The sequence below is a fragment of the Haliotis rubra genome, unplaced genomic scaffold (genome assembly GCF_003918875.1).
Source record: "Haliotis rubra isolate DU_JTF1 unplaced genomic scaffold, ASM391887v1 Scf653, whole genome shotgun sequence".
NCBI classification, from domain to species: domain Eukaryota; kingdom Metazoa; phylum Mollusca; class Gastropoda; order Lepetellida; family Haliotidae; genus Haliotis; species Haliotis rubra.
The window spans coordinates 241,041-267,870 of record NW_025767361.1 but is presented as its reverse complement, the minus strand read 5'-3'; the positions used below and the strand labels follow the sequence as shown (position 1 = coordinate 267,870).

General features: G+C 40.1%; 1 protein-coding gene across 1 annotated transcript in view; it reads right to left on the bottom strand.

Moving 5' to 3' along the window:
- The window catches only part of LOC124257239 (dynamin-1-like), a 71,873-nt gene that overhangs the window by 24,067 nt on the left and 20,976 nt on the right, over positions 1–26,830 (bottom strand). The window contains 12 exon segments of the mRNA XM_046691251.1: positions 5,932–6,045; positions 7,334–7,385; positions 8,621–8,778; positions 9,809–9,947; positions 11,493–11,560; positions 12,423–12,558; positions 12,714–12,908; positions 14,338–14,446; positions 14,986–15,084; positions 16,141–16,344; positions 17,061–17,210; positions 19,745–19,818. Coding sequence (XP_046547207.1) covers positions 5,932–6,045; positions 7,334–7,385; positions 8,621–8,778; positions 9,809–9,947; positions 11,493–11,560; positions 12,423–12,558; positions 12,714–12,908; positions 14,338–14,446; positions 14,986–15,084; positions 16,141–16,344; positions 17,061–17,210; positions 19,745–19,818 — 1,498 coding nt within the window.

Here is a 26,830-nt window from a genome sequence, read left to right as displayed (position 1 = left end):
ATCTCGGGCCTGTAATTTTATGCTGGTAGGTTATTTTCCTGGTTGTCGTGAAAGTAATTTCAGTTTTGAATATAATTCGACTTCCCTTATATATAAGGGTATAAACAACTTGCAAGTTGTGAGCTTGTAGACTGTATACATGAATGTATCGCCATAATTGTAGAATTAACGTTGAACTTGTTGTACATATTTCTTCTCAGAAACTTTGACGATTAAGAGTTATACTCGCTGTAACAAGGCTGCTGTTCAATTTTCGATATTGAATTGTCTGCAGATATGTAATGGTCACGCATGTAGATAATCGTATCGTCAGTCCGGGATTGTATATTAGCAATTTATACCGAATAGTTGATTTCTGTGAAGATCTATGAAATGTCGTTGACTAATAATACAGCGACGTTCTGTGTTGTAAATAGCCTGAGCAATTATCTTCGCGTAGGCTTATAGATCGCATCTGGCATACAGTTGATAATCAACTTATGACGACGCCTTGAACGGACTGGACGAAGTAGCTATATATGACGAAAGTGGCTAGTATATGGAAACCTTGGAGGAGACTTCCTCGGTGAACGCCGAGACTTCGTGAAGTTCTCGGCTATCCCTTCTAGATCTTCTGGGTGAAGTAGACTTGGAGAACACTTTAGCCTTCGGCGACCATCGCGAAGGTGTCGAAGTCAAAGTCTCGATTAGTATATATATATATATAAATATATATATGAGCTTTGCTTCGTGAACAGCCTCTGTGTTTAACAGGATGTGGATCGGCGTAAGCGCTTTGCCTAAGTAGGGTCAGCATGGATCATCTTATCATATTCAGAAGTCGGTTACGTAAGTCTGGTGATAAGTGTCTAATTGATCGCGCTCTAGATCTATTTAGGCCAGCTTTAACATACGCCTCGCCATGGATTCAACAGAACCAATATATCGATTGTAGTTCTTATACTTGATATCGATGATCAACTTGTCTATGGGTTGATCTTCTCGAGACTTGTGAGGGGAACGTTGATAGTTTCAGCCGAAGCTCTTGTATAGTCCCTCGATGTCCTTCTAGATGATGATGATCTGGATTCAGGTGTCCTTCGCGATGCCTTCGCTGAAGCTTCCTCAAGGCGTCCGTCCGGGAACGACGATATGACCTTCGAAGGCTTCCGTGGATGTCTGATGGTCCGAGTCCACATCTAGGGATGAAACCGCGATAAGGTGATGATTCTATCCTGCCTTCGCCGGGTCCTTCGCGAAAGGCTGTACATCTAGGTTCTTTCCGCCTTCGCCAAGGCTGTACATCTAGGTCCTTTCCGCCAAGGCCTTCGAAGGCTGTACATCTAGGTCCTTCAGATCAAGGTGGTCCGCGACTTCCTTCGCTGAAGGTGACATCGCCCCTGGCTGCTACGCTGACGGGGGTGCCTCTGGGGTGCTGTTCACGCTGGAGCCTTCGCCGGCGTGCTCGACCCTGCTACCGCGAGATATAGTGGTCATCCATGATGTTCATAATTTGTCGCGATCATGTCTTCTGGGATGGTCTGCGCACGCGAGGTCGCCGGGTGCTTTATCTGGCGGTGTTAATGGAGGGGTCCACCGGAAAATCGTCCGACATCAGTGTAGAGGCATCAGGCTGCATGGTGATCTCTGCTGATGTCGCTGTAGCTGTCACCGGTCGCTTCTTGTGGCGACGCGAGGGGATGATGATCAGCTGATCATCGTGAGAGGTCCAGGTCATCGGCTGGAACAATCTCGCTGAGAAAGTCCTAGTAGACTTCGCTGATTTTCCTCAGAGGTCGACGCTGCCCTGGGTGTCGCGACGCTCTGCGTTAGTGTTGGTAATGATGGGACCCCTCAGGACGATCATCGCGATATCTCGCGTTGGTACATCAGGCTGCATGCTGATCTGAGCCGACATCGGGTCAATCTTTGATGTACATCTGGTATGATGACCGGCTGATCATCAAACAGGCCCAAACCGCGATGGGAACGGTCTCGGCTGTTGAGATGTGGTAGAAAACCCTCTAGTCTTCTGCTGCGACGATGGGATGTCTGGGGAAGCAGGATGCTTTGGAGATGCGATGGACTACGCCCCACACCTCTCCACCACTCTAGCGAACACCACACGGGAGGGGAGTCGGCCAACAGCAGTAGACTGGCGAGGGTTCCGTGTATCAGTCATACTAGAGTCTGCATACACGCGACCTATCTGCTAAAGCGTACAAACGCAGCAAATATTAATAAAAGGTAGAATTGATAAATTAGTACCGCGAACTGCAATGTGAATATAATAAACATGGCGTAGTACATCATATTAAAGGCGGATCAGCAGCAGCATAAAACGTAATCTGCAATAGTACAGAATTTTCATCAACGTGAATCCACTGAAACAAACACGGCGCCCCGTGAATAAACTGTAGAAAACGACTAAATATCAATATATAATCGCTGAAGGATACTAGCTAAAACCTCTATAGATGTCTATAACGAGGTAACTAACTAAATATATTTCAAAGGATATAGTGTGTCGGAGACACAGGCGCCTCACGCCCAGCTCACTGGGCTAAGAAGGAGAGAGTGAGGCACATGGGTAGAGGGGCCTCTCGCTCCTCAGCTTGTGAAAAGGAGGTAACTCGTGGTGAATACTAATTAGTGATTTTAAATTGAAGGAGCTTCAATTAGGAGATACAAGTGTTCCACCATGTTCGCAAGAAGAAGAAAAAATTCATAGTTTGCAATTTACATTTTCAGGTTAATTTACCTGTGTTTATGACTTTAAAAAATATTCTTTATTCATAAATTGCAATAATTTTCATAATTGAATAAAGCATGTGTGTAGTAACTTGGTGTGGTTTAATGAACTCATCTTCCGATACAAGTCATTTCATGCTGCTTGATGTCAATCATTGGATTGTCTGGTCCAGACTTGATTATTACAGATCATCATCATTTAGATGGAAAATTACTGTGAAGAGTGTTAAACAGACAAAAATAATAGTGTCAAATAAACAAACAAAAATACTTTTCGTTTCTTCTGACAGTTCATTTCTGCATGGTTGGTTAACTCAGAGATACCAACCCTCACTGAAGTTTAAGACTGACTGACTGACTGAGTTTGGTTTTACGCCGCTTTTAGCAATATTCCAGCAATATCATGGCTGGGGACACCAGAAATGGGCTTCACACATTGTACCCATGTGGGGATTCGAACCCGGATCTTCGGCGTGACGAGCCAATGCTTTAACCATTAGGCTAGCCCACCGCCCCGAAGTTTAAGAGTAACCAGCTGTCTAAGAAAGACTAATTTCATGACTAACTTATGCGAATTTCTAATCTGAGGTTTGCTTCTATGAGTGTGTTAAGCCTAGTCATAAGTGATTCATTGGCCTCAGCTGCACACACTATTAAAACCTTCATGATATTTATTCAATTATTTTATCCACAAAGAGGAAGTATTTTGGGTTCTGGGATGAATACAATGTATACACAATTAGTTTCCTGCCTGAATCCACAAAGATCTATCAATATGATGACCAGGGTGTGTTTAAACATAACAACCAATCAGAAGCCTTGTATCACTGTATAATGGATACTTTAACACAATGTGAACTGAAAGCAAGGCTCTCATTGGTCAGTACAGTCTTGCATAGAATGCTTAAAATCTGTCTATGGTATTTCATGCATTAGACCTTGAAAATGTGATAAAACATTAATTTGGAAGAGGACAAGTGCTATAGTGTAATATTGGGCTAAAAATTTGACTATTATGCCAAAATCAAAATAGTTGGTATCTCTGGTTAACTGCTCATATCAGAAATGTCTACTACTGAATGATTCATGCATCTTGCTATCTATCAATCAGTTCAAATAAAACCACACCAACACAAGTTTAAAGAACCCTCATTTGGTATTAAACATTACTGACTTCACTATCTTCAGAAATTGATCTTTGGACTGTATTGAGGAGTCACAAGGCTCTGAAGCTCACCTTTATTTTCTGAAGTTCAGATGCATTTAGGAATGGGTGCTTGCAATTTATTCCAAGAGTGATTCAGATTCCATAATATATAACAACCATTCATTCATCTGTAATTTCTTACAGAAGTAATAAGAACACACTTTTCTAACATTTCTGTAGTCATTTTGTTGGATGTTGCTATGGTTACAGTGCACATGTAATTAACACTTGACATACAGGAGGCCGGTCCTAAATAGTGATGCTTTCTTACCAGAACTGCAAATTTCCAAATGTCAAAACTCTGACTTGTCACTTATGTGAACTACGTCAACAAGAATAAATATGCATGATTCCAAAACTCAATAATTATTCATGAAACTTGTTATGTAAGTACTATTTCGCGATTTTGCATACAGGTACACTGGGAATACAGAACACTTGAATGTGATAATTTATGCCATAATATCACGGCAGGTTCAGCAGACATGTGAACTAGTTTCACTCATTGAACCGGGGAAACAGCTTTCACTTATTGAACCCGCAGAAGCAGGTTTCACATATTGAACCTGTGTAGGGAACAGTGAGTGAGTGAGTGGGTATGGTTTTACGCCGCTTTTAGCAATATTCCAGCAATATCACGGCGGGGGACACCACAAATGGGCTTCACACATTGTGCCCATGTGGGGAATCGAACCCGGGTCTTCAGCGTGACGAGCGAACGCTTTAACCATTAGGCTACCCCACCGCCCCCGTGTAGGGAACAGAACCTGGTCTCGACAGTGACTACAGGCTACTCCTCCACTGTGACGAACAGTTGACCTACAGTACAGCCGTGAAACAGAATTTCAGGGACAGACTACTGTAATCGTATATATTTTCACGGGGTGCAAATTTCGTGGAAAGTTCACCAAAGACCGGTTAGCGCAGTTGTTTTTTCGCGCATTTCAAACACCTGAGTGATGGTATCCATCACAAAGTTTTCACAACCAATAGACATGTAATGATCAAAGCTAGCCGCCATAATTGAATCGTGTTTACTAAAACAATAAGAGAGAGAGAGGTGGGATTATACTTGTGTCAACATGACAACACCTGTCCCATATGCGAGATTACCTGACAACAATTAAGGAAGAGTGTATACCAGTACTTACAATAATTAAACATAGAAATCATAAAGTAGTGTTTGTTGTTTATGAACCCGTGTTGTTCACATGGTCAAATCGTTGATTGGCTGCATTAAACAAATTGCATGTTGTTCCTACTTGTGTATTTGTCTGAAATTTGTCATGACTTGACTATGAATATTTCGCTTGGTATGATTATTGACGCATGATCTTCTTGTGCTAAAAGCGCGAAAATTAATCCCACGCGAAAATAACTACGATTACAGTATTCAATATTCTTCAGAGATGACTGTGTTTGGAGACTTAATATAGTCAGCTAGAGATGCAAAACCAGGCACTTTTACAACTATGAGTCTAAATATTAGGGGGTGAAAAAGACATCTTGGAACGATGAATTTTGGTGGCAGCATATTTTTTTCGTCAGTCTGCTGATGAATTACTTTCTCCAGATGAAGGACAGCATGCCATTACAAAAGATCTCATCATGAACCTTTGATTCAGGTGAGCTACAGCAATCTCCATCCAAGCAGGTACAAATGTGGGTTCCTTAATACATTTAAATATCACTTTAACTTTACAATACAAACTGAAAGCAGATCCTTAAAATGATCTTCCAATTCTCAGATTATCCTGAGTATGGTTTTACGCCGCTAATAGCAATATTCCAGCAATATCACGGCAGGGGACACCAGAAATGGGCTTCACTAGGTACCCATGTGAGGTATAAACCCAGGCCTTCAGCGTGACAAGCTAACACTTTAACCACAGGGCCACCTCACAACTCCCCATGTTATTCTGATGATTATTATGACTACTGTCAACTGATGACATCAGTGTTTACATAATTTACATCATCAGGTCCGATCTTACCTCCTCGTCCTTGTACCACGACATGTTCTCCGCAGAGAGAACAAACCAGAAATCCTTCGACCCTCCCTTCATAAAGCTGACATTGTGTAGGGTGAGCCAGCCTTTCCGGATCACCTGCAACAGATCAAACAATTGTAGGAAATATTCTCAAACTTTCACAAATTTTGTTCGGACGAGCCCCCAATTTTGTTACGGTTAATAAATTGCCGTGACAACAGGTATAAGAACTCCCCATTGAACCAGCAAAATAAAACACAGACAAGTCTAAAATATTCAATAATATATTGAGCAAACAATGAGCAAGCTACAATGAATCACAATACAGATTTCTAGTACAATGCCATTGAGTCACAAATCTAAAGTAATGGGTCACATATAAAATATTAACTCACCAGAGTCGTGGTAACCACAGTGAGATCAGATATTCTAAATGGAGCTTGTTTATAAATGAGAGCAGTCAGGCATGAAGTGTCAGGGTCAGACGATGGCGATGTGACGAAGGACGAAAGGCAAACAACGATGGGCAACTCCAGTGATATCGAAAAGTCCCGTGTAATTCCATGTGTTAGTCCGTGTGTCGCACCACACAACAGCCAGCCTTTATATACATTGTATACTGACACAGATTCTGAACTTTCCAGCAAAGCATTGCTGTATCATTAACCACTTAGATCTTTCTCGAAACATGTTGAACATACGACACGACGATGTCAACACATAAACATCCGGTCAAGGGAGGTAACTCTGGAGCGCTATCATAAAAGCGTGCCGCTAAAATACTGTTGCCACTGAACATATATGACACGAAATGTGACCCACAACCAACACTTAAAACTTTAAACATTGTGACTCATAATTATTATCACCTAACCAATGTTATTACAAATTACAAAAAACACACTCTCGTAACAATACAAATGATACAGCCACACAACCATGTTTGCTTAACATCACACTCAGCACTATTCAAGCTATATAGTGGTCCTCTGCAAATAATTGAGGCTGGACTAGACAATCCAATGATCAACATCATAGATCAACACGGTTGGGATACGATGACATGCAACCAAATCAGCGAGCCTGACCGCCCAATCCTGTTAGACTCTTACGACAATTATGGGTACATGAAGACCAATTCTAACCTAGACCTTCACAGGAGTCACACTACCAATGAAGTTCACAGAATTTCCACAGGAAAAAATAACGAAAATATTTAAATGCTAACGCTGTACGGTTTTAAATTACATTTAGCGGTCTTAAATCAACGATAAAGGACCGCAAAATTGAAAACAGAGTAGCTTTATCTTATAATTCCAAAGAATATAATTCCAAAGAACTCGGTATTTATGGTCAATTATTTAGGCATTTCTGCCAGTGGTAGAAAGGAATACTTTTTGCCTACCTGGTTGCCCAATCGCTTCTTGTTGACCTGACTCTCTGACTTCTGCTGAGCACTGTAACACAAAACCATTTATGTCAACACTTTGAAAGGCATGCTCAATACTTGTCTACTAGCACTCTGATCACAGAGCCTCAATGTTACTGGATAGATCCAGCATATTATATTTCTCAAGTTCCCTAACACAAGCACTTTACCTGGTCACAGCAACAGGAATCATTCTTACATTTGTGGATATAATGTCTGTGTTTTAATCCCTGGTTGCAGTGTACCAACAATGTTAGAAGATGGAAATTGTTGTTACCCTACCTGGATCGTGGTTTTATGGGTACACAAGGACTGGCCAGCTCAGAGTCGATAATAATAATAACAATTCATTAACATAGCGCCTAGTATCCATCTGAGTATTTGCTCACTGGATGCTGTAATCAGAACCTGATTATTATTACCCCGGATAACCCAAGCTGCCTGTAAGGTAGTCAAGGTTAATAGTCCAAGGACTCACCGCACTCAATGTTGTATAACTTGGGCTGATTTGTGACCTGAGCTCTATGTACATGACCACACACACGATACAAATATCTTAATGTATCTACATTAAACTGCATGATGTAAACTTACTTGGACTCGCTGGAGAGTCGAGGGCAGTGTGTCAACTTACTTACAGCTCGCTCAGCTTGACCTGAGCTACTCTACACATGCATGACCCGGGAGGTCAAATTGCACAAACGGCAGGTCGAGTTAACTTCATTAAATAGGGGAGCAAAGATGGTTATTAATGTTGTGTTCGTGCAAAACATGCATGCATGGATTCGTTACAAAACTTGTCTCGGAAAACAACACTTCTGAAAAAACACAATCATTTCATGTTTTAATCCGAGTTGTTTATACAGTCATATGCTATCTAGTTTGGTTTACTAACTTTACAACTTACAGACGTCAGTTACTTTAACAATCCGATTCACTCTCGCTGTCACTCTCTACACCCAGTTCAATTATCACTTTTTCTTTTTCTATTTCATGTTCAACTCCAATATGTTTGTAGCTTCATTTTAAAAGAAAGTTAGGATATTGCTGACGATTTCTCGACACTGGCGGTGTGAAACGGCGACCTTGTCTCGGCTGTTCGGACATGTTGACAATCAACTGACAAAGGTGCACCCCTTCACAATAATAGACCCAACCAGCTGTGACACGGTCATGCAATTCATTAGTATTCACTTGATCAGGTCAAGCCGAACAAGCTGTAGGCAGTCTTTTATTAGAGTCAGTGACAAAAAGTAAACTTACTTGGCAAAACCAATGAAATCCTCGTGATTCGTGTTCATGTACGCCAGCTGGATTTCAATCAGACTCTTTATTTGGTCTTTAGTGACCTGTTCCCGTTCCCGGATCTTTGTATTTACAATTCTCTCGATCTCCTCTCGCAACCGTGGGTAGCGACTCATCTGAAACAGGAGACAGCGAGTACGTTATAAATATAGGCTGGGTGGTGAAAATGTTTCAGGGCAGAAAACAAGGTCGGCCAAAGCCATCATATTTTATTGAAGTATCTCACTGGGAAACATCTGCAGTAACCATCCCCGTAATTTCTGTGTAAGATGTGGCAGACAACTACAAAGTTGTCTAAACTGTGCAGGGGAAGTCTGACTATGAAACTATTTTTTGTCAGGTTTATACTATTTACAGATGAAAGAAAGCATAAGAACAGTAAAAAAACTTAAACAATAATTAATCACCATAAATCTTGCTTTCTTATGCATTCCACTTCAAAATGCCCTTCAAAGATTTGAAAGAAAGCTTGCAATAAATAGCGGAAGCAGAGCTCCAGATAAGATTTAGCTCATGTGGGTACTGCACCCACTGTATTTTTTTGGAGTGGGTATTATGAATGTTGAGTGGGTATTTCATTTTCTGTTACCCACTGCTTTCAAATATGTGCATATTTCAGTCATTTTACTCACCTAAGTATTATGTCATTGAGCAAGTTTACTAAGCAGGTATGTTCTGCCTTATGTCATACCTAATCAAAACCAACTTAAATATAATGGAAATGATTTCATAAAAAAAATCACTTATCCGATACTGACAGTACAACACTTGTTCTATACTAACAGTACAACTTGATAGCAATCAATGTCTTTTTCATTACGCAAGCGATTTTTATAAATATATTCCGTACGCACTTTTTTTAAACTTTTTGCGTATCTAACATTTTAAATGCGTAATTAGTACGCAACAATTATTTTTTTCAATGCGTAATTGGAAATGCGTATTTTACCCGGATATGCAGCTTATCTGGGCCTCTGGCGTTAAGTATCACAGATATGGATCATTGTTGCTGTATATTGCAATACAGAAGTAGGGCCAATGCCCATTACTGGTCAGCTAAGGAGTAACTCCAAGGGTTCAATATGTCTTGATGGTCGATGTTCATAGTCATGTGTTTTGACCGACTATTAGGACGTGACATCTCACCTTTTCTGTACACTTCTTGACCACGTTGGAGAGTTCGGTGACCACCATGTCCACAGCCTGCACGGACGGAACGTTCAGCCTCTGAATCTGTTTCTTTACAATCGTCTCAAAAGCCATGTCAGGGGTGAACAGACCGGTTCTGAGGAAGATGGAATGAGTGAATTAGGATTGCATGTTGATTTCAGTCTGTAAGTCACATCAAGGCATGGTTCGCTTGCTTGTCTGTTTCCCAATGCTGAATTCAACAATATTCTAGCTATTCTGTAAATATTCATGTATGGACCAGACAATCAAGTGACTGCCAGCAACAAACAACTATACTGGGATCCGATAAATAAATTCATCTAGTCTCACCACCCAATTCCATGAAGAACAAGTTCACTTCTTTATCGAATAGATGCAATTTCAGTGTAGATGCTAACACCGTTATCACCTATAGTCCGTTTGGCTCAAAAGCAGACCGATGAATTGTATTCTAACTCAAAAACTAATAAACATAAAATACTCAATGAAACGCTGATCATAATCAAAACATCATACCAACTCTGTGAGGTTTTTGCAGAATTTTTGTCCTAAAAATTAAAAAGTTGTTTAACAATCTATCACTAAAATATTGACACAGTTCACTATTTGTTACGAGGAAGGAGTGCAGAGAAAGGGACAGCCAGGTGTTCGAGAACGGCTGGAGACGGCACAGCACAGGTTAACGAATAAATAACTTTGTCTGTGAACGTGCTTCTCGAACACCTGGCTGTCCCTTTCTCTGCACTCCTCCCTCGTAACAAATAGTGAACTGTGTCAATATTTTAATGATAGTTTGTTAAACAACTTTATTATTTTTAGGACAAAAATTCTGCAAAAACCTCACAGAGTTGGTATGATGTTTTGATTATGATCAGCGTTTCATTGAGTATGTTATGTTTATTAGATTTCGAGTTAGATTGCAAGTCATCGGTCCGCTTTTGAGCCAAATGGACTATATACCAAAACATCTGTCACAGGTCTGACACAACAACTGCTTTGTGCAATGAGGCCCAGGGTATTCAAGTCATTTATGAAATATCTCTCAATGTAACGGTCAGATGTAAACGGGATTAAACCACAAATAAACACCAGGGATCAGAAACTCATAACTAGTGTTGGGAATTGGTTAAAATCTCACAATTGATGATTGGTTCGATACCAACGATCAATCAGCGAAAAAAATTGCTTAGCGTCATTTTTTTAATTTTCTTATTCAGGTTGTAGTTGCAGATAAGTATAAAGAAAAAAACATTTGGTTCTCTGTTGTTTTTTTGTTTTATTTAGAAACTGCACAAATTACATTAATTTCACATCCAGTGGAAAATTTATTCAGTTCCATTGTAACATAAACTTCCAAGATTCTTCAAGAAATATTCAGTCATGACTTTTCAGAAAGTGAAGTGAGTTTTCTAAGAATTAAACACGTTTTCCGGCCCTGACAACGTCCTAGATATGTTCCATCATCAATTATTTCAAACTCTATTACAGCGGTTCCAAAATCGTTTGTGTTCGATTATGAGAAAATGTGATCGATTGCTTGGTCGTTTGGCCACTGCGGCCAATCTTCGAACATTCAATTAATCGGAACACCACTACTCATAGCAGCACCATATCAGAAACATTTCTCTTTTCAAGATGTCTCCATATTCAGACTACTCACCTAATACCATGGATATTTTTAATGACAATGCCAATCTCCCTACGCAGTTCTCTTTCATCAAACTCCATCTGAAAACAAAAGGGAAATACATTGTCGCACGATCAGTATTAACACAGCACATGATGCACAGTTACAAAATACACTACTCAACATTCAATAGGGATATTCTGAGTTTCAAGATGAAGGATTGATCTGGATGCTTGCATACAAATTTGATGCAGTTTTTGCGTGACTTGATGTGTTAATCATGTGAGACATTATTTAATAAAAAAATAATGAACATTAAAATACATTGTCCCACTAAAGAGTAAAAGCAAGCACAGTATCCCTATTAGGAGTTGAGCAATATGGTTCCGACTTCGCGCATTTGGTAGACTAAGGACTCATTTTGTTGTTGGTTAGAGAGAGAAGTGAACCTGCATACAGCAATGACTGACACCTTCACATTCTGTTTATCAAATGCCTTTTGTTTAAACTATGCAATACTTCAAAAATGAAGACACAGTGACACACACACATTTTGCTCCCACACAGAATTGTGTCAGCTCGTCTTCTGGTTCATCATATTGTATGTCCAATGTCATCATATACAGCTTAGCGGGCATAATAGGGTTTTTTATTTATTTTATTAGTGAGTGAGTGAGTATGCCGCTTTTAGCAATATTCCAGCAATATCACGGCGGGGGACACCAGAAATGGGCTTCACACAATGTACCCATGTGGGGAATCGAACCCGGGTCTTCAGCATGACGAGCGAACGCTTTAACCACTAGGCTACCCCACCGGCCCGATCTCTTTTATTCACTGCAGGTAGTTTGAAGATCCATAAATCACTTTCTCGCATAATAAACTACCCAGTATACTCCATACGATAGTCGACGGTTTAATATTTTGAATACTTTATTTTTCATGAGGCAGATTTAACCTTACCTTCACTAACTGGAAGGGAAACCGTTCGTGGAATATTCGGTTAATCTTGGCGCCACCAGACAAGTCTTCTGTATTCACATGGGTCCCACTACCTTCAATATCACGCTCAAAGTCCGTGGAAAACTGGTTGATCATTCTGAAATGGAGAGGGCAAACTGGTTGTCAGAAGATGATCAAAATTGGGAAAGACTTATGATAAATGATCAACATTCTTCAAGTGCTGACAAAAATACATACTGGCCACCTTCATAAAATTGAACAGCTCGTCCCAAACGTATCCAACATACTCACTGCATCATGGCCTTGGTCTTGCGTGAAGGGTCGTCAGGCCGGAAGTTCTTGTACTCGTCGACCTCCTTCTCCATGGACAACATCTGTGTCTGTAGACGGTTGCGCAGCGACGGCAGTGTGTCGCGGATGTGGTTGGTCAGTTGTTGATTCAGCACTTTCTGCAGGAAGGGCGTGCCCATGCGGTCAGCCATGTGTCTGAAATAATCACACAGATCAGGGGAGGTAATGCATTTGTGTTCCCTACAACGTCCGAGAGTTTTGCATGCAGTAAGATGTCTTCACATTGAAGTCAGCTGTCTTCAGTAATTGTTGCTCTGACAAGCAAAAGTCTGACAAAAACTAGACACCGAAGCAGCATAATAGCAGACAACCAAGATGTGTGATAACCATGAGCGAGTTCGGTTTTACGCCGCTTTTAGCAATATTCCAGCAACATCACGGCGGGGGACACCAGAAATGGGCTTCACACATTGTACCCTTGTGGGGAATCGAACCGGGTCTTCGGCGTGACGAGCGAACGCTTTAACCACTTGGCTACCCCACGCCCCGTGATAACCATGAAGTTTATCTTAAAACAAACATGGCTTTGTAAGAAGTCATAGATTAAACTATTACAGAAACTATGGCTGCCATTTTGAATCTTAGAACAAGTAATGGTAGTAGCTTTGAGTAGCCAGTCCAATTGTCAATGCATATTTTTCACAACACGTCTGCGATGACTTCAAAAAATTGAAAAAAAAATCTTGAAATTATCTGAAGAAGAGTATTGACACAATTTCCAGCTGTTTCAACATATTCACCAGTAATAATAATTTGGATATCAGAAGTCATTTGAAACAAACACATTAAATCAGTCAGTTAGTCTGAGCTCTTTTTAAATGAGAGGAAGGGAGGTTACTCTCCACTGATGGTGACAAATCCATCGAAAGGGTATCAAATTCCAGCCGTTATCTCAGTAAAGTAAAGATTCTAGTACTATTTTGGGTTGAGCACAATCTAGGATTCAAACCCACAGGGCAAGGTATCTGCACACAAAAGTCATCGATCTTACCCCCTTAGCCACCATGAAAATATAACAACTGACAGTCTAATCATGTTTCAATTGACTAAAATGCACTGTGTATTCAAAGAGTGAAGCTGCTCATATATTTCGTAAATATATGCTAAATCATGCACAAACTTACACCGATAAAATTTCTTATAAACATACTGTGAAAGCATTTTAAAAACTTAATACTTATTAAGTAACCTTTTCAATTCTCAGTCCACACTGAGCACCACAATGCACACTTATCATCTGGATTCCTAACATGTACATTTCTAAAATGTAGTTTCTGGTATCTCTAAAATCTGTATTCATACATCAGAAAAAGTAAAATATCCTTAATCTAGATGAGTTGATTATTGCTATCAAATATCAAGTTATTAACAAAATTTCATAAGCACTTCAGTCTGTACACAATTCTTGTGGTATTGGTGGGAGTTACCTCCCTTGCCAGAAGGACACATGATAACCATATTACCACTATTAAAGTAAACAAATAATTTGGTCATCCAATGTGGTTTACGGTACAGAAGATTTTACCAGTGTGGTTATAGAACCCAGGAAGTATTCCTCACTCACCTGTACGATGAATGAGACAGAAAGAACTTGCGTTCAGCAGCCAGAGCGGCCCTGATATCCTTCCTGCCCTCGATATCTCGCTGACTGCGGTTCACCACACCGATGTATCCTGTGAAACAAGTCAGTGTGAGATAGAGTTAGTGAGTGAGATGGGTTTGAGGCCACTTCGGAGATTATTTCAGTATTATCAGAGAGAATGAGTGAGTGAGTTTAGTTTTACGCCACACTCAGCAATATTCCAGCTATATGGCGGCGGTCTGAATCGAGTCTGGACCAGACAATCCAGTGATCAGCAGCATGAGCATCGATCTGCGCAATTGGGAACTGATGACATGTGTAAACCAAGCCAGCAACCCTGACCACCCAACCCCGTCAGTCCCCTCTTACGACAAGCATGGGTTACTGAAGGTTCATTTAACCCAGACCTTCATGGTCATTAACAGAGAGAATGCTGTCTCGGTAATTTTGGACATTTGCTGCTTCAGTGTAAGCATGGTGCTGACAAACATATCTGGAAACATATTCCTGGCAATTCCAAGATCTCGAACCCCATCTTAGATTTTTGGCACACTAAGGGACACAGCTCTTCACAGTAAAACATGGCCCTGAGCCCCACAGTATCTCCCAGTATGTATCCAGTCTACTCACCTCGCCGTAGCGGCAGAAGTCTGTTTTCTAGGATATCCCGAGCATCCGTCCCGTCATCCATCAAGTCCAACTTAGTAATCACACCAATCGTTCGTGTTCCTGAAAGTTTACGATTAGAATTAGTTGTCAATACAAATCAAACGTCTAATGCCTCCTTGAATAGTATTTAAGTCATTTGAATGTTCAGTATGCTTCTGAGAAGAAGCTCTGCACTTGCCTATGCTGATTATATTTGAAAGGAGGTGAGGTGAGGTGAAATTGGGTTTAACGTCGTGCTTGAGAATATTTCGCTCATATGACGACGTGCATGCGTGTGTATGTGTATGTGCGGCTGCTTGTACTAGCCCAGACTGAAGCTGGATTTATAGTGCTAGCCCACTGAGATACCATGCCGCAGTGAAGCATGAATACCCCACTCAGACACATTATGCTGACTCCGAGCTGACCAGTCCTTGGTGTACCCATTAATGCCGAGTGCCAGGCAGGGACCAACAAGTACCATATTTTAACGTCTTTTGGTATGACACGGTCGGGAATCGAACCCGCGACCTTCCGCTCTCCGGGAGGACATATTTGAAAGGAAGTATTGTGAGTAAGAGGAGAAACTTCACCATCATTTCTAAAGAAAAGGAAGCTACAGTACAGGGTCCTGATTCACAAAGCTTTCGGAATGTTACGACCTATCGTAACTCTATACTATATCACTGGCTAACACATGTCGTAGTGCTACGAACGCTTCGTGGATGGGTCCAGGATCATGTCTAGAACATGTATCATCAATAGAATTCAGTTTCTGAATTTAAGGGGAGCCCTAAAGACTATGATCTTTTCTTTCATGTTATTTGAACCTACTGGTCCAACCCAATCTTCCAACTCAACCACTGGGCTACGACAAGAGAGAGTTTGGTTTTATGCCGCTTTTAGCAATATTCCAGCAACATCACGGCAGGGGATACCAGAAATGGGCTTCGCACTCTGTACCCATGTTGGCAATCGAAACCCAGGTCTTTGGCATGATGAGCGAACACTGTAACTACTAGGCTACCCCAGCGCCATGGAAAGATATCCCCTGTCTTTCGAGCTCAGTATCGAACAATGGGAATGTCATGTACAAATATAATCCAGGCGGCTGACACAACTTCAGTAATATCTGACCTTGTGGATCTACTTCCTTGGCAATTTTCAGAGCGTCGGAGTTTGCGAGATCTGTGTTGGCTGGTGACACAGCGAGGATGAGGCAGCTCTCCTTGGCGATGAATTCAAACAACATGCTCCTGATCTGCATCTCAATGTCCACTGGCTGGTCGCCAACTGGGACCTTCGTCATACCCGGCAGATCAATCAGGGTCAAGTTGAGCACTGAAACAGGGAGCAGCGCTGTCAACAACAACAACACAACAACAACAAAACAAACCCATAACATCCCTGAAACCAAACTGTGTATAGTTTTCATGATTTCATAAATAGTGAGTTTAGTTTTACGCCGCTTTCAGCAATATTCCCACAATACCACGGCCGGGGACACCAGAAATGGGCTTCACCCATTTGATTACCCAAGTGGGGAATCAAATTAAATCAAACAAATTTTAACACTCTTATCTACTAATATGGTAGATAAATCAACCTTCAACCTTGGCAAAATAAACTAACACAGACTAACTTCGACCTATATTTCTGTCAATGCTTGAAGACAAAACTTTTACTTTACTGCACTCATCACCTCACGTTTTTTATTTCAACTTTTCATTATCAATGATTCGTTTGTTATTTAACACCACACTCTACCCGTGAAGATCCGGGCTAGAATTGATCTTAAGTAACCCGTGTTTGTCGTAAGAGCATCGATCTATGCAATTAGGATACGATGACATGTGTCAACCAATTCAGCGAGCCTGACCACTCGATCCTGTTAATCGCTTCTTACCACAAGCATGGGTGTTGAAAACCAATTCTAGCCTATATAGGATGTTTTTCCTTATCATTTAATTGGAGGTATTCTGCTTCTCAAGAGGAAGGTGTGTGGTTAGATTCTGGGCTGCAATAGTAGTTAAAAGATGGCACTCGTTATTACATACCGTTTGGAGAGTATACCCGCAGGTTGATTGGAATGTTGGAGATACCCTTGTTTTTGCCAGTAACTTTGTCCGTCTCCTCCTCGATCTCCTTCCGTACATCATTGAAGTCGGTGTACTTCCGTCCCTTCTGATGTAGAAATTCAGCATATTCTGAGAAAAAAAAGTACATAAAAAATAACGATGAAAAGAATCGCAGAAATGGCCTGTGTTGTTTCTGTAAACTTCCTGTACAGAATCCTGGTGTACCAGCCACTGTGTATCAGAAAGAGTCCAAAATACAAGTTCCTGGAGATTTGCAGCTACAATATTTGAAACTATTGATTCCTGAAGACTAATCATCTGACTGTGAGGTTACGTCAAGGATTCAGTCTGCGACTTTCTGTAAAAATACAACACACTACGGGTGAACCGGTACGGGACATATTGTGGTACAATGACTTCGGTACTGACATCTAGCGAAGAAATGCATAGATTTTGACAAAATTGTCGATTTCTAGACATTTTAGAAAAGGTTTAAAAAGGTTCATAAAATGACGGTATGGAAACCGAAAATATCATATTGTATTGTCTATCATGATCACCACATTGTTACAGTAAATAAATTGCAAAAGATACCATAACCCAGCTTGTAGCAAACTCAGTGATAACTTATTGTCACTTGATTGGAACTTTTACAAAAAGTATTTGGACTTTTTCTGAGTCCCTGTGGATGCGTTAATAAATTTTATGCATCCATTATCAATTTTAATGTGTATAGGACGCAGGGATTCGCATCCTGTAAATCCCTGTCCAGTTCTTATCCAATCAACCTGCTACAACATGAGTGAGTGAGTTTAGTTTATATTCAGCAATATTCCAGCTATATAGCGGCGGTCTGTAAATAATCGAGTCTGGGCCAGACAATCCAGTGATCAACGTGAGCATCGATCTGCGCAATTGGGATACTATGACATGTGTCAACCAAGTCAGCGAGCCTGACCACCCGATCCCTTTAGTCGCCTCTTACGACAAGCATGGGTTGCGGAAGACCAATTCTAACCCAGACCGTCACAGTTTGAGACAAGCATGGGTTGCGGAAGACCAATTCTAACCCAGACCGTCACGGTTTGAGACAAGCATGGGTTGCGGAAGACCAATTCTAACCCAGACCGTCACGGTTTGAGACAAGCATGGGTTGCGGAAGACCAATTCTAACCCAGACCGTCACGGTTTGAGACGAGCATAGGTTGCGGAAGACCGATTCTAACCCAGACCGTCACGGTTTGAGACAAGCATGGGTAGCGGAAGACCAATTCTAACCCAGACCGTCACGGTTTGAGACAAGCATGGGTTGCGGAAGACCGATTCTAACCCAGACCGTCACGGTTTGAGACAAGCATGGGTTGCGGAAGACCGATTCTAACCCAGACCGGCACGGTTTGAGACGAGCATGGGTTGCGGAAGACCGATTCTAACCCAGACCGTCACGGTTTGAGACAAGCATGGGTTGCGGAAGACCGATTCTAACCCGGACCGTCACGGGTAACCTGCTGCAACAAAGCATGGTCAGTGCTGAGTGGAGTCAAAGTACAATATTTGTTATCAACCCTAATACTGTGACAGAAATGACGTAACATGTCTAACATCATTCTGCTTATTCCAGTCTTATTTTGTATTTTTATTATTTAATGTTTTCATATCAATGCCTTTCTTTTGAGAATTGGGAGAAACGTTTCAATGCCTCAGTCAGCAATATTCTAGCTGTCACAGCAAGAGAAATTTGTGGCATTTGACTGTGTAACCATTGCTACTAAACAGTAAACTCTCAAACATATGACATGTCCTTTCTGTTTGTAATCAGACATAAACCAGTTGTGAGTGAGTTTAGTTTAGTTTTATGCCGCTTTTAGCAATATTCCAGCAATATCACGGCAGGGGACATCAGAAATGGGCTTCACTCATTGTACCCATGTAGGAAATCGAACCCGGGTCTTCAGCGTGACGAGCGGACGCTTTAACTACTAGGCTACCCCAGCAAACCACATTTACCAGGACGCACGAACAGTTTAATTTCTTTGTATTAATAACCTAACGACTGGTTTTATTTACAGACACTAGAGATGATCAGCCATGATAATTCAAATAATCTTTCTTAAATATATTCCAGATAAAACCCTTAATGTCTTTGACATATTTAATTCAGAATTGAAAATAATTTTAAGGAAACAAATGACAGCAGATTATTCTGTTATCTGTGATAAACATTAATATTTGATATTCCAGCAAATCCTTTGACAAAGTTCATTCATATCAACTTCGTTCTTGTTTGATATTTAACTCGGACACATGATAAATCTCCATATCAAGCTCACGAACACATGGTAACTTATAATATTTGATATTCCAGCAAATCCTTTGACAAAGTTCATTCATATCACACGCCTATTACGCCATAAATAGATTAACATTATAATGGCTTTCAATGAGGAAATCTTCAGAAATGAATTCAAAAGAATGAAACTGCAGGAAAATTCTCTCCACCCTGGAGAATATTATTTCCAAAGTAACATGGAAACACTAAAGAGAGTGCAGAATAACAGGCAACAAGATGGCATCAAAACTGCTGGAAGCATGTCTGAGGGCAGGTTCGGAACTCTCCACAGTAATTACAACAACAGGGTAAACAACATGGAAACAGCACATACCTGCTCTGTTGTTGATGAGCTGTAGAACTAATGGCCTTCTTGTCACAATGCCCGAACCTCTCGGCAAGAAATCTCTGAAAATAGACCACAATATATTATTCATCGTGTTCACGTGGAACACTTCAAGCTGGAGCAGAAAAAGGATAGTCTGGTTTTGCCAGAAGGTTCTTATTCCAGCATGTCCAGTTACCATGGTAACCAGAGTTTGATATAAAAGTCATTTTTTAACTATCTTGGAAGCATCATTAGATAGAGAAATACAAAAACTAAAACAACGTGTAATTGAATGTTTCAACCATGATCATGATCTTCCAGTCAAACATATTATCACATCACATGACAATATTTCATTAATAACATTTTGTTTGTAAAAAACACACATCATCATTGCAAATGAGCTCAAGAAGTGGATTTCCTGGACATCGAAATGTAAGTACTCCATTTCAGAGTTTGGGATATTTCAGTGACTTTTAATTAGTTGCCTTATAGTCTGTGAGAACTAGGACTTTTACCATGTTTACAATTTACTCAATGATTCTGGTGAATAAAACCATAACCAAGTTAAATATAATCATGATCATAAAAGAACTGAATATTAATGAAGTGTTAACAAAGGTGAGGTGATACTGAAACAGTACAACTTGAGCGAGAATATCGATGTCATTTCATTATGGCACGGCATTTTTATAAATATATTCCGCGGCGCATTTGTTTTAAACCCAGACTCCAACATTTTAAATAGTAATTAGCCCACTGAGATTATTTTCAATGCATAATTTGACATTTCATGAATAACCCACTCAGATACATTATACTGCCTCTGGCAAATGATCATAAGAAGTCCTTGTTGTACCCATTAATGTAAATAGCATTTCAGAGTTTGGGACCAACCAGTGACTTTTAATTATTTTAATAGTCTTTGAGAACTAGGACTTTTACCATGGGATCGAATTCACTCAACCATTCGTGAATAAAACCATAGCGGAGGCGGCCTGTTAACAAAGGAGTGTTTTTACTTGAATTTGGGTTTTATTTATCAAAAGCGAGACGTGAAAAATGGAATATATCCAAGCCAGGCAGGATACTTGGAAACACTTTCACAGGTTTATTTTGACACTAATGTTGTCACTGGTCACTGTCATGATAAATGAACACTATCATTATGGTCAAAACTTGTCAAATAATTTATTTTGTTGTTGTTTCACTAAACTTAATGAATAATACATCAATCCTGACATGTAATTGTATTCATTACCAAATATTCGTATTTGTTATCTAATATTCATTATACGCATCGCCTTTGCCTCAGTGGATGCGTTGCAGCGTCATGAGAACATGAATAAACCACACAGCCACTGATCCTTCTGATGTGAATCAAAATGCAGCAATAAACATGATAATCATCATAACAATAAATCACAACATTTCCAACAGCACCTGTGTCTAGCACACACGGGGCGGTGGGGTAGCCTAGTGGTTAAAGCGTTCACTCGTTACGCTGAGGACCCGGGTTCAATTCCCCACATGGGTACAATGTGTGAAGCCCATTTCTGGTGTCGCCCGCCGTGATATTGCTGGAATATTGCTAAAAGCGGCGTAAAACTAAACTCAATCAGACAGCAGTGTTGTTTCTAATTCCTGTGTTACCATAGTTACACAGAAATTTATTAAAATTTAAAAATAACCTCACATCACATGAACATGATGATGGAAACAAATCACTGACTTTATGGTCAGGATATTGTGGTGGCGTGTGGTCCTGTGCTCAAAGCTCAGGTCACAAATCGGTGAAGTTAAGCAGCGTCGAGCTTGGAGAGTCCTTGGATGGGTGACCGTGTTTGGCAGCTTGACTCCTGAGTCTAGGACTTGAGTCCTGCCCCACAACAAAGCACATGTGACACATGTGGTCTCACCTTAGGCAAGTGAGTTTGTTCAAAATTGTCTCTGTTCACCCAGGAGGAAAATGGGTACCCGGTGGAAAAGGTCATGTGACTATAACCTTCTAGCGCCTAACAGACAGCTTGGGTTATCCGGGGTAATAATGTGCTGTGCCTTGATTGTTAGCGCTATGAGCATACCTAGTGTGGAGTTTGGCGCTATATAAATGGACACATTATTATTATTATTATTATTATATTAAGATTAATTGAGATTAATCAATTATTTATACAAGTTATTGATACAACACTAACGACAACCAGGACTGCCAGGATTCATGGCACACACAACAATGTTATTGTAGACAACCAGAATCTGGCACACCAATAGATGATAGCAAGAGCTTCATCCAGTCAGCCGGGTGAAACATTAAAATTACAACATATTAGGTAATTCAGTCTTAAAACAGGAAGCTATGTATCAAGCATGGGGTTCATTTTCATATTCAACATTAGCGCTAAATCAACTCCTGTTAGTTAGCATTGTCCATTTCTCTGTTACATAATCATCTATTCCTCTGTTTCTCATTTCAGTCGAGCCCTCTGTTAGTTCATAGCTGTTACTTTGTAGTCAATTTCTGTTAGTTCACACAGTCAAGTCGTCGGTTAGTTAACAGTCAATTTCTCAGTTAGTTCTGTTAATTTCTCTGTTACTTCGGTCAATTTCTGTTGGTTCACAGTCAATTTGTCCACTTCTTATCTATCATTGTTTTCGGTTGATTCAGTCAATCGCTATTAGTTCAGTCAAATTCTGTTAGTTCACACAGTCAAGACCTCCGTTACTTAACACTATAACAGTCAATTTCTCTGTTAGTTCAGTCAATTTCTCTGTAAGTTCACACAGTCAAGCGCTCCGTTACTTAACACTATAACAGTCAATTTCTCTGTTAGTTCTGTCAATTTCTCTGTAAGTTCACACAGTCAAGCGCTCCGTTACTTAACACTATAACAGTCAATTTCTCTGTTAGTTCTGTCAATTTCTCTGTAAGTTCACACAGTCAAGCGCTCCGTTACTTAACACTATAACAGTCAATTTCTCTGTTAGTTCTGTCAATTTCTCTGTAAGTTCACAGTATAACAGTCAAGCTCTGTTACTTAACACTATAACAGTCAATGTTACTTAACACTATAACAGTCAATTTCTCTGTTAGTTCAGTCAATTTCTCTGTAAGTTCACACAGTCCGTTACTTAACACTATAACAGTCAATTTCTCTGTTAGTTCAGTCAATTTCTCTGTAAGTTCACACAGTCAAGAGCTCCGTTACTTAACACTATAACAGTCAATTTCTCTGTTAGTTCAGTCAATTTCTCTGTAAGTTCACACAGTCAAGCGCTCCGTTACTTAACACTATAACAGTCAATTTCTCTGTTAGTTCAGTCAATTTCTCTGTAAGTTCACACAGTCAAGCGCTCGTTACTTAACACTATAACAGTCAATTTCTCTGTTAGTTCAGTCAATTTCTCTGTAAGTTCACACAGTCAAGAGCTCCGTTACTTAACACTATAACAGTCAATTTCTCTGTTAGTTCAGTTCAGTCTTAACACTATAACAGTCAATTTCTGTTAGTTCAGTCAATTTCTCTGTAAGTTCACACAGTCAAGCGCTCCGTTACATAACACTATAACAGTCAATTTCTCTGTTAGTTCTGTCAATTTCTCTGTAAGTTCACACAGTCAACTCCTCTGTTTAACACTATAACAGTCAATTTCTCTGTTAGTTCAGTCAATTTCTCTGTAAGTTCACAGTCAACTCCTCTGTTAACACTATAACAGTCAATTTCTCTGTTAGTTCACAGTCAACTCCTCTGTTACTTAACAGTCAATTTCTATGTTAACACAGTCAACTCCCCCGTTATTTACTCTGGTCAATATGACTAATAAATCCATGCATACAAAAGAACTTAATGACACAAAAATAATTGCTAAAGAATCAATATGTACAGCCATAACATTCTCAATCTCCCTAATCAGACAATTAGATCCTGTGAATCCTTGAACTGACAATATCACTGGCAACCCTTTACAAATTCCCCACGATTATTTATTTATGCCAGTAGTTTCTTTCAAGTAGGTTATAGCATCAGTGTTAATTTTCTAAGTGGGTTCTGCTATGCAGGGGGTGTTTACGTTAATCAGTCAGCTAATCAATAATCTCCTCCAAAATTCTTCCACCTTTTTCTGCATCACAGAATTTTCATTCTCCTGCCATGTCTGGCACTATACTGAAGACTCTGTCCAAGTTTATCTGCCGCTAGGCAAGTTCTTCAATTCATCAAATGAGAATTCCAATTTGTTTGTTGAAACAGCGTCCCACTTTATCATGGGACACAAACAGGTCCATTCATTTAACAGGATTCCAGTATTTCCTACCGTCCTTTACCACTTCAACAGACGAAACTCTGGATCAATTTTCAAAAGAATTTGTTTTACTCACTTCTTGATACTTCCATAAAGATTTTGATAGGAAAAGATAAGTTTGTTTCATATGTTTCTTCAAAGGTTGGAAACTTTTCTGAGCTCTATGATTTCATAACATACTACCAATCCTCAACGAAAACAATTTTTCTTTTTTGAGCTCATTTTACTTCATCTTATTCAGCATAAGTTTGTTGATGTTGCTTCACTTATTTGAGAAATAAATATATTTATTCAGCATTATTGGTATAAAAGGGAAGGATGTTTACCGTTTGTGCATTATAAGTTACGAGTTACATTTTTCAGTCAAATATGTTGTAGACTCCCAAATCTTGAATGCACTCGAGTCTTACCACAACTGATTAAGGGGCATCAGGGTAGCCCAGTGGATAAAACATTTGCTCATCAAACAGAAGACCTGGGTTCGATTAAGCAGATGGGTACAATGTGTGATATTGCTGGAATAATCAAAATCTATTTTGCATAAGGCTTGTTGATTATGTTGGTATACAGTTTAATGCTGCATCTGTGCAGAATTTGAGTTTTAGGCCAGTGAACAATTGAGATGGAACCAGACAATCATGTGACGGACAAACACAGTGAACTCTCATCACTTAGCACAGTCAACTCATGTCAATTAGACAGTCAACTCCTGTCAATTAACACAGTCAACTCCTGTCAATTAACACAGTCAACTCCTGTCAATTAGCACAGTCAACTCCTGTCAATTAGCACAGTCAACTCCTGTCAATTAACACAGTCAACTCCTGTCAATTAGCACAGTCAACTCCTGTCAATTAGCACAGTCAACTCCTCCTTTCAATTAGAACAGTCAACTCCTGACAATTAGAACAGTCAACTCCTGACAATTAGAACAGTCAACTCCTGACAATTAGAACAGTCAACTCCTGACAATTAGCAGTCAACTCCTGACAATTAGAACAGTCAACTCCTGTCAATTAACACAGTCAACTCCTGTCAATTAGCACAGTCAACTCCTGTCAATTAGCACAGTCAACTCAACTCCTGTCAATTAGAACAGTCAACTCCTGTCAATTAGAACAGTCAACTCCTGACAATTAGAACAGTCAACTCCTGACAATTAGAACAGTCAACTCCTGACAATTAGAACAGTCAACTCCTGACAATTAGCAGTCAACTCCTGTCAATTAGCACAGTCAACTCCTGTCAATTAGCACAGTCAACAGTCAACTCCTGACAATTAGAACAGTCAACTCCTGTCAATTAGCACAGTCAACAGTCAACTCCTGACAATTAGAACAGTCAACTCCTGACAATTAGCACAGTCAATTAGCTCAACTGTGACAATTAGCACAACTCAACTCCTGACAATTAGCACAGTCAACAGTCACTCCTGTCAATTAGCACAGTCAACTCCCTCAATTAGAGAACAGTCAACTCCCTAGCACAGTCAACTCCTGTCAATTAATTAGCACAGTCAACTCCTGTCAATTAGAACAGTCAACTCCTGTCAATTAGAACAGTCAACTCCTGACAATTAGAACAGTCAACTCCTGTCAATTAGAACAGTCAACTCCTGACAATTAGAACAGTCAACTCCTGACAATTAGAACAGTCAACTCCTGACAATTAGAACAGTCAACTCCTGTCAATGACAAGCACAGTCAGTCAACTCCTGTCAATTAGAACAGTCAACTCCTAGCACAGTCAACTCCTCAATTAAGCAGGCAGTCAGTCACAGTCAACTCCTGACAATTAGCAGTCAACTCCTGACAATTAGAACAGTCAACTCCTGTCAATTAGCAGTCAACTCCTGTCAATTAGCACAGTCAACTCCTGTCAGTTAACACAGTCAACTCCTGACAATTAGAGCAGTCAACTCTGTCAATTAGCAGTCAACTCCTGTCAATTAGCACAGTCATAAGTCAACTCCTGACAATTAGAACAGTCAACTCCTGTCAATTAACACAGTCAACCCTGTCAATTAACACAGTCAACTCCTGTCAATTAGCACAGTCAACTCCTGTCAATTAACACAGTCAACTCCTGTCAATTAGCACAGTCAACTCCTTACTAAGTCCATAACCAACAATTTGGACACCAAAACCTGCATCACCCAATTCAGCAAGTCTGACCACCCTATCCCATTGGTCGTCACTTACAACAAGCATGGGTTGCTGAAGACCAATTCTAACCCGGATCTTCCCGAAGATTCAGCGACCATCCCCGCAAAGAAACCAATCTAAAAATATTCACAAACTTTCACTTGCTGGGCCCCTGGAAAGTAGGATAGTCACTCGTAACAATGGTAACCGTGTATTTCGGTTGAAGTGATGGATCCTGACAGAGAACAGTATTTCACAGTTACACATTGAGATGTATTCTACCAATGCTTTATCTAACAAGTCATCAGCATTAAAAGATTGCTCCCCTGAGTTTCAGTGTGAAAATCACTTCATCAAACTGGGATAGAATTAAACATCACTGGCTGTAGCCACATCTGCTGGGTCCCCCATGTGGTCACTCGACTGCAATGTGGTTTCATGTCCTAAGAGTGTCCCCATGCAAAGTGGGACTTAAGAGGCCTAAAAATGAAGCCATTAATTTGGAATTTCTACTTCAAAAATGCCAGTAATCAAGGCATAGAAATGTACCTGTCATAACGTGCCTGACATTGACAGTGTTCACTGGTTGAAAGTGTTAATATTAACTTGTTAATCAGCATGGGGCCTAAAAAAACCCATTGTGGTT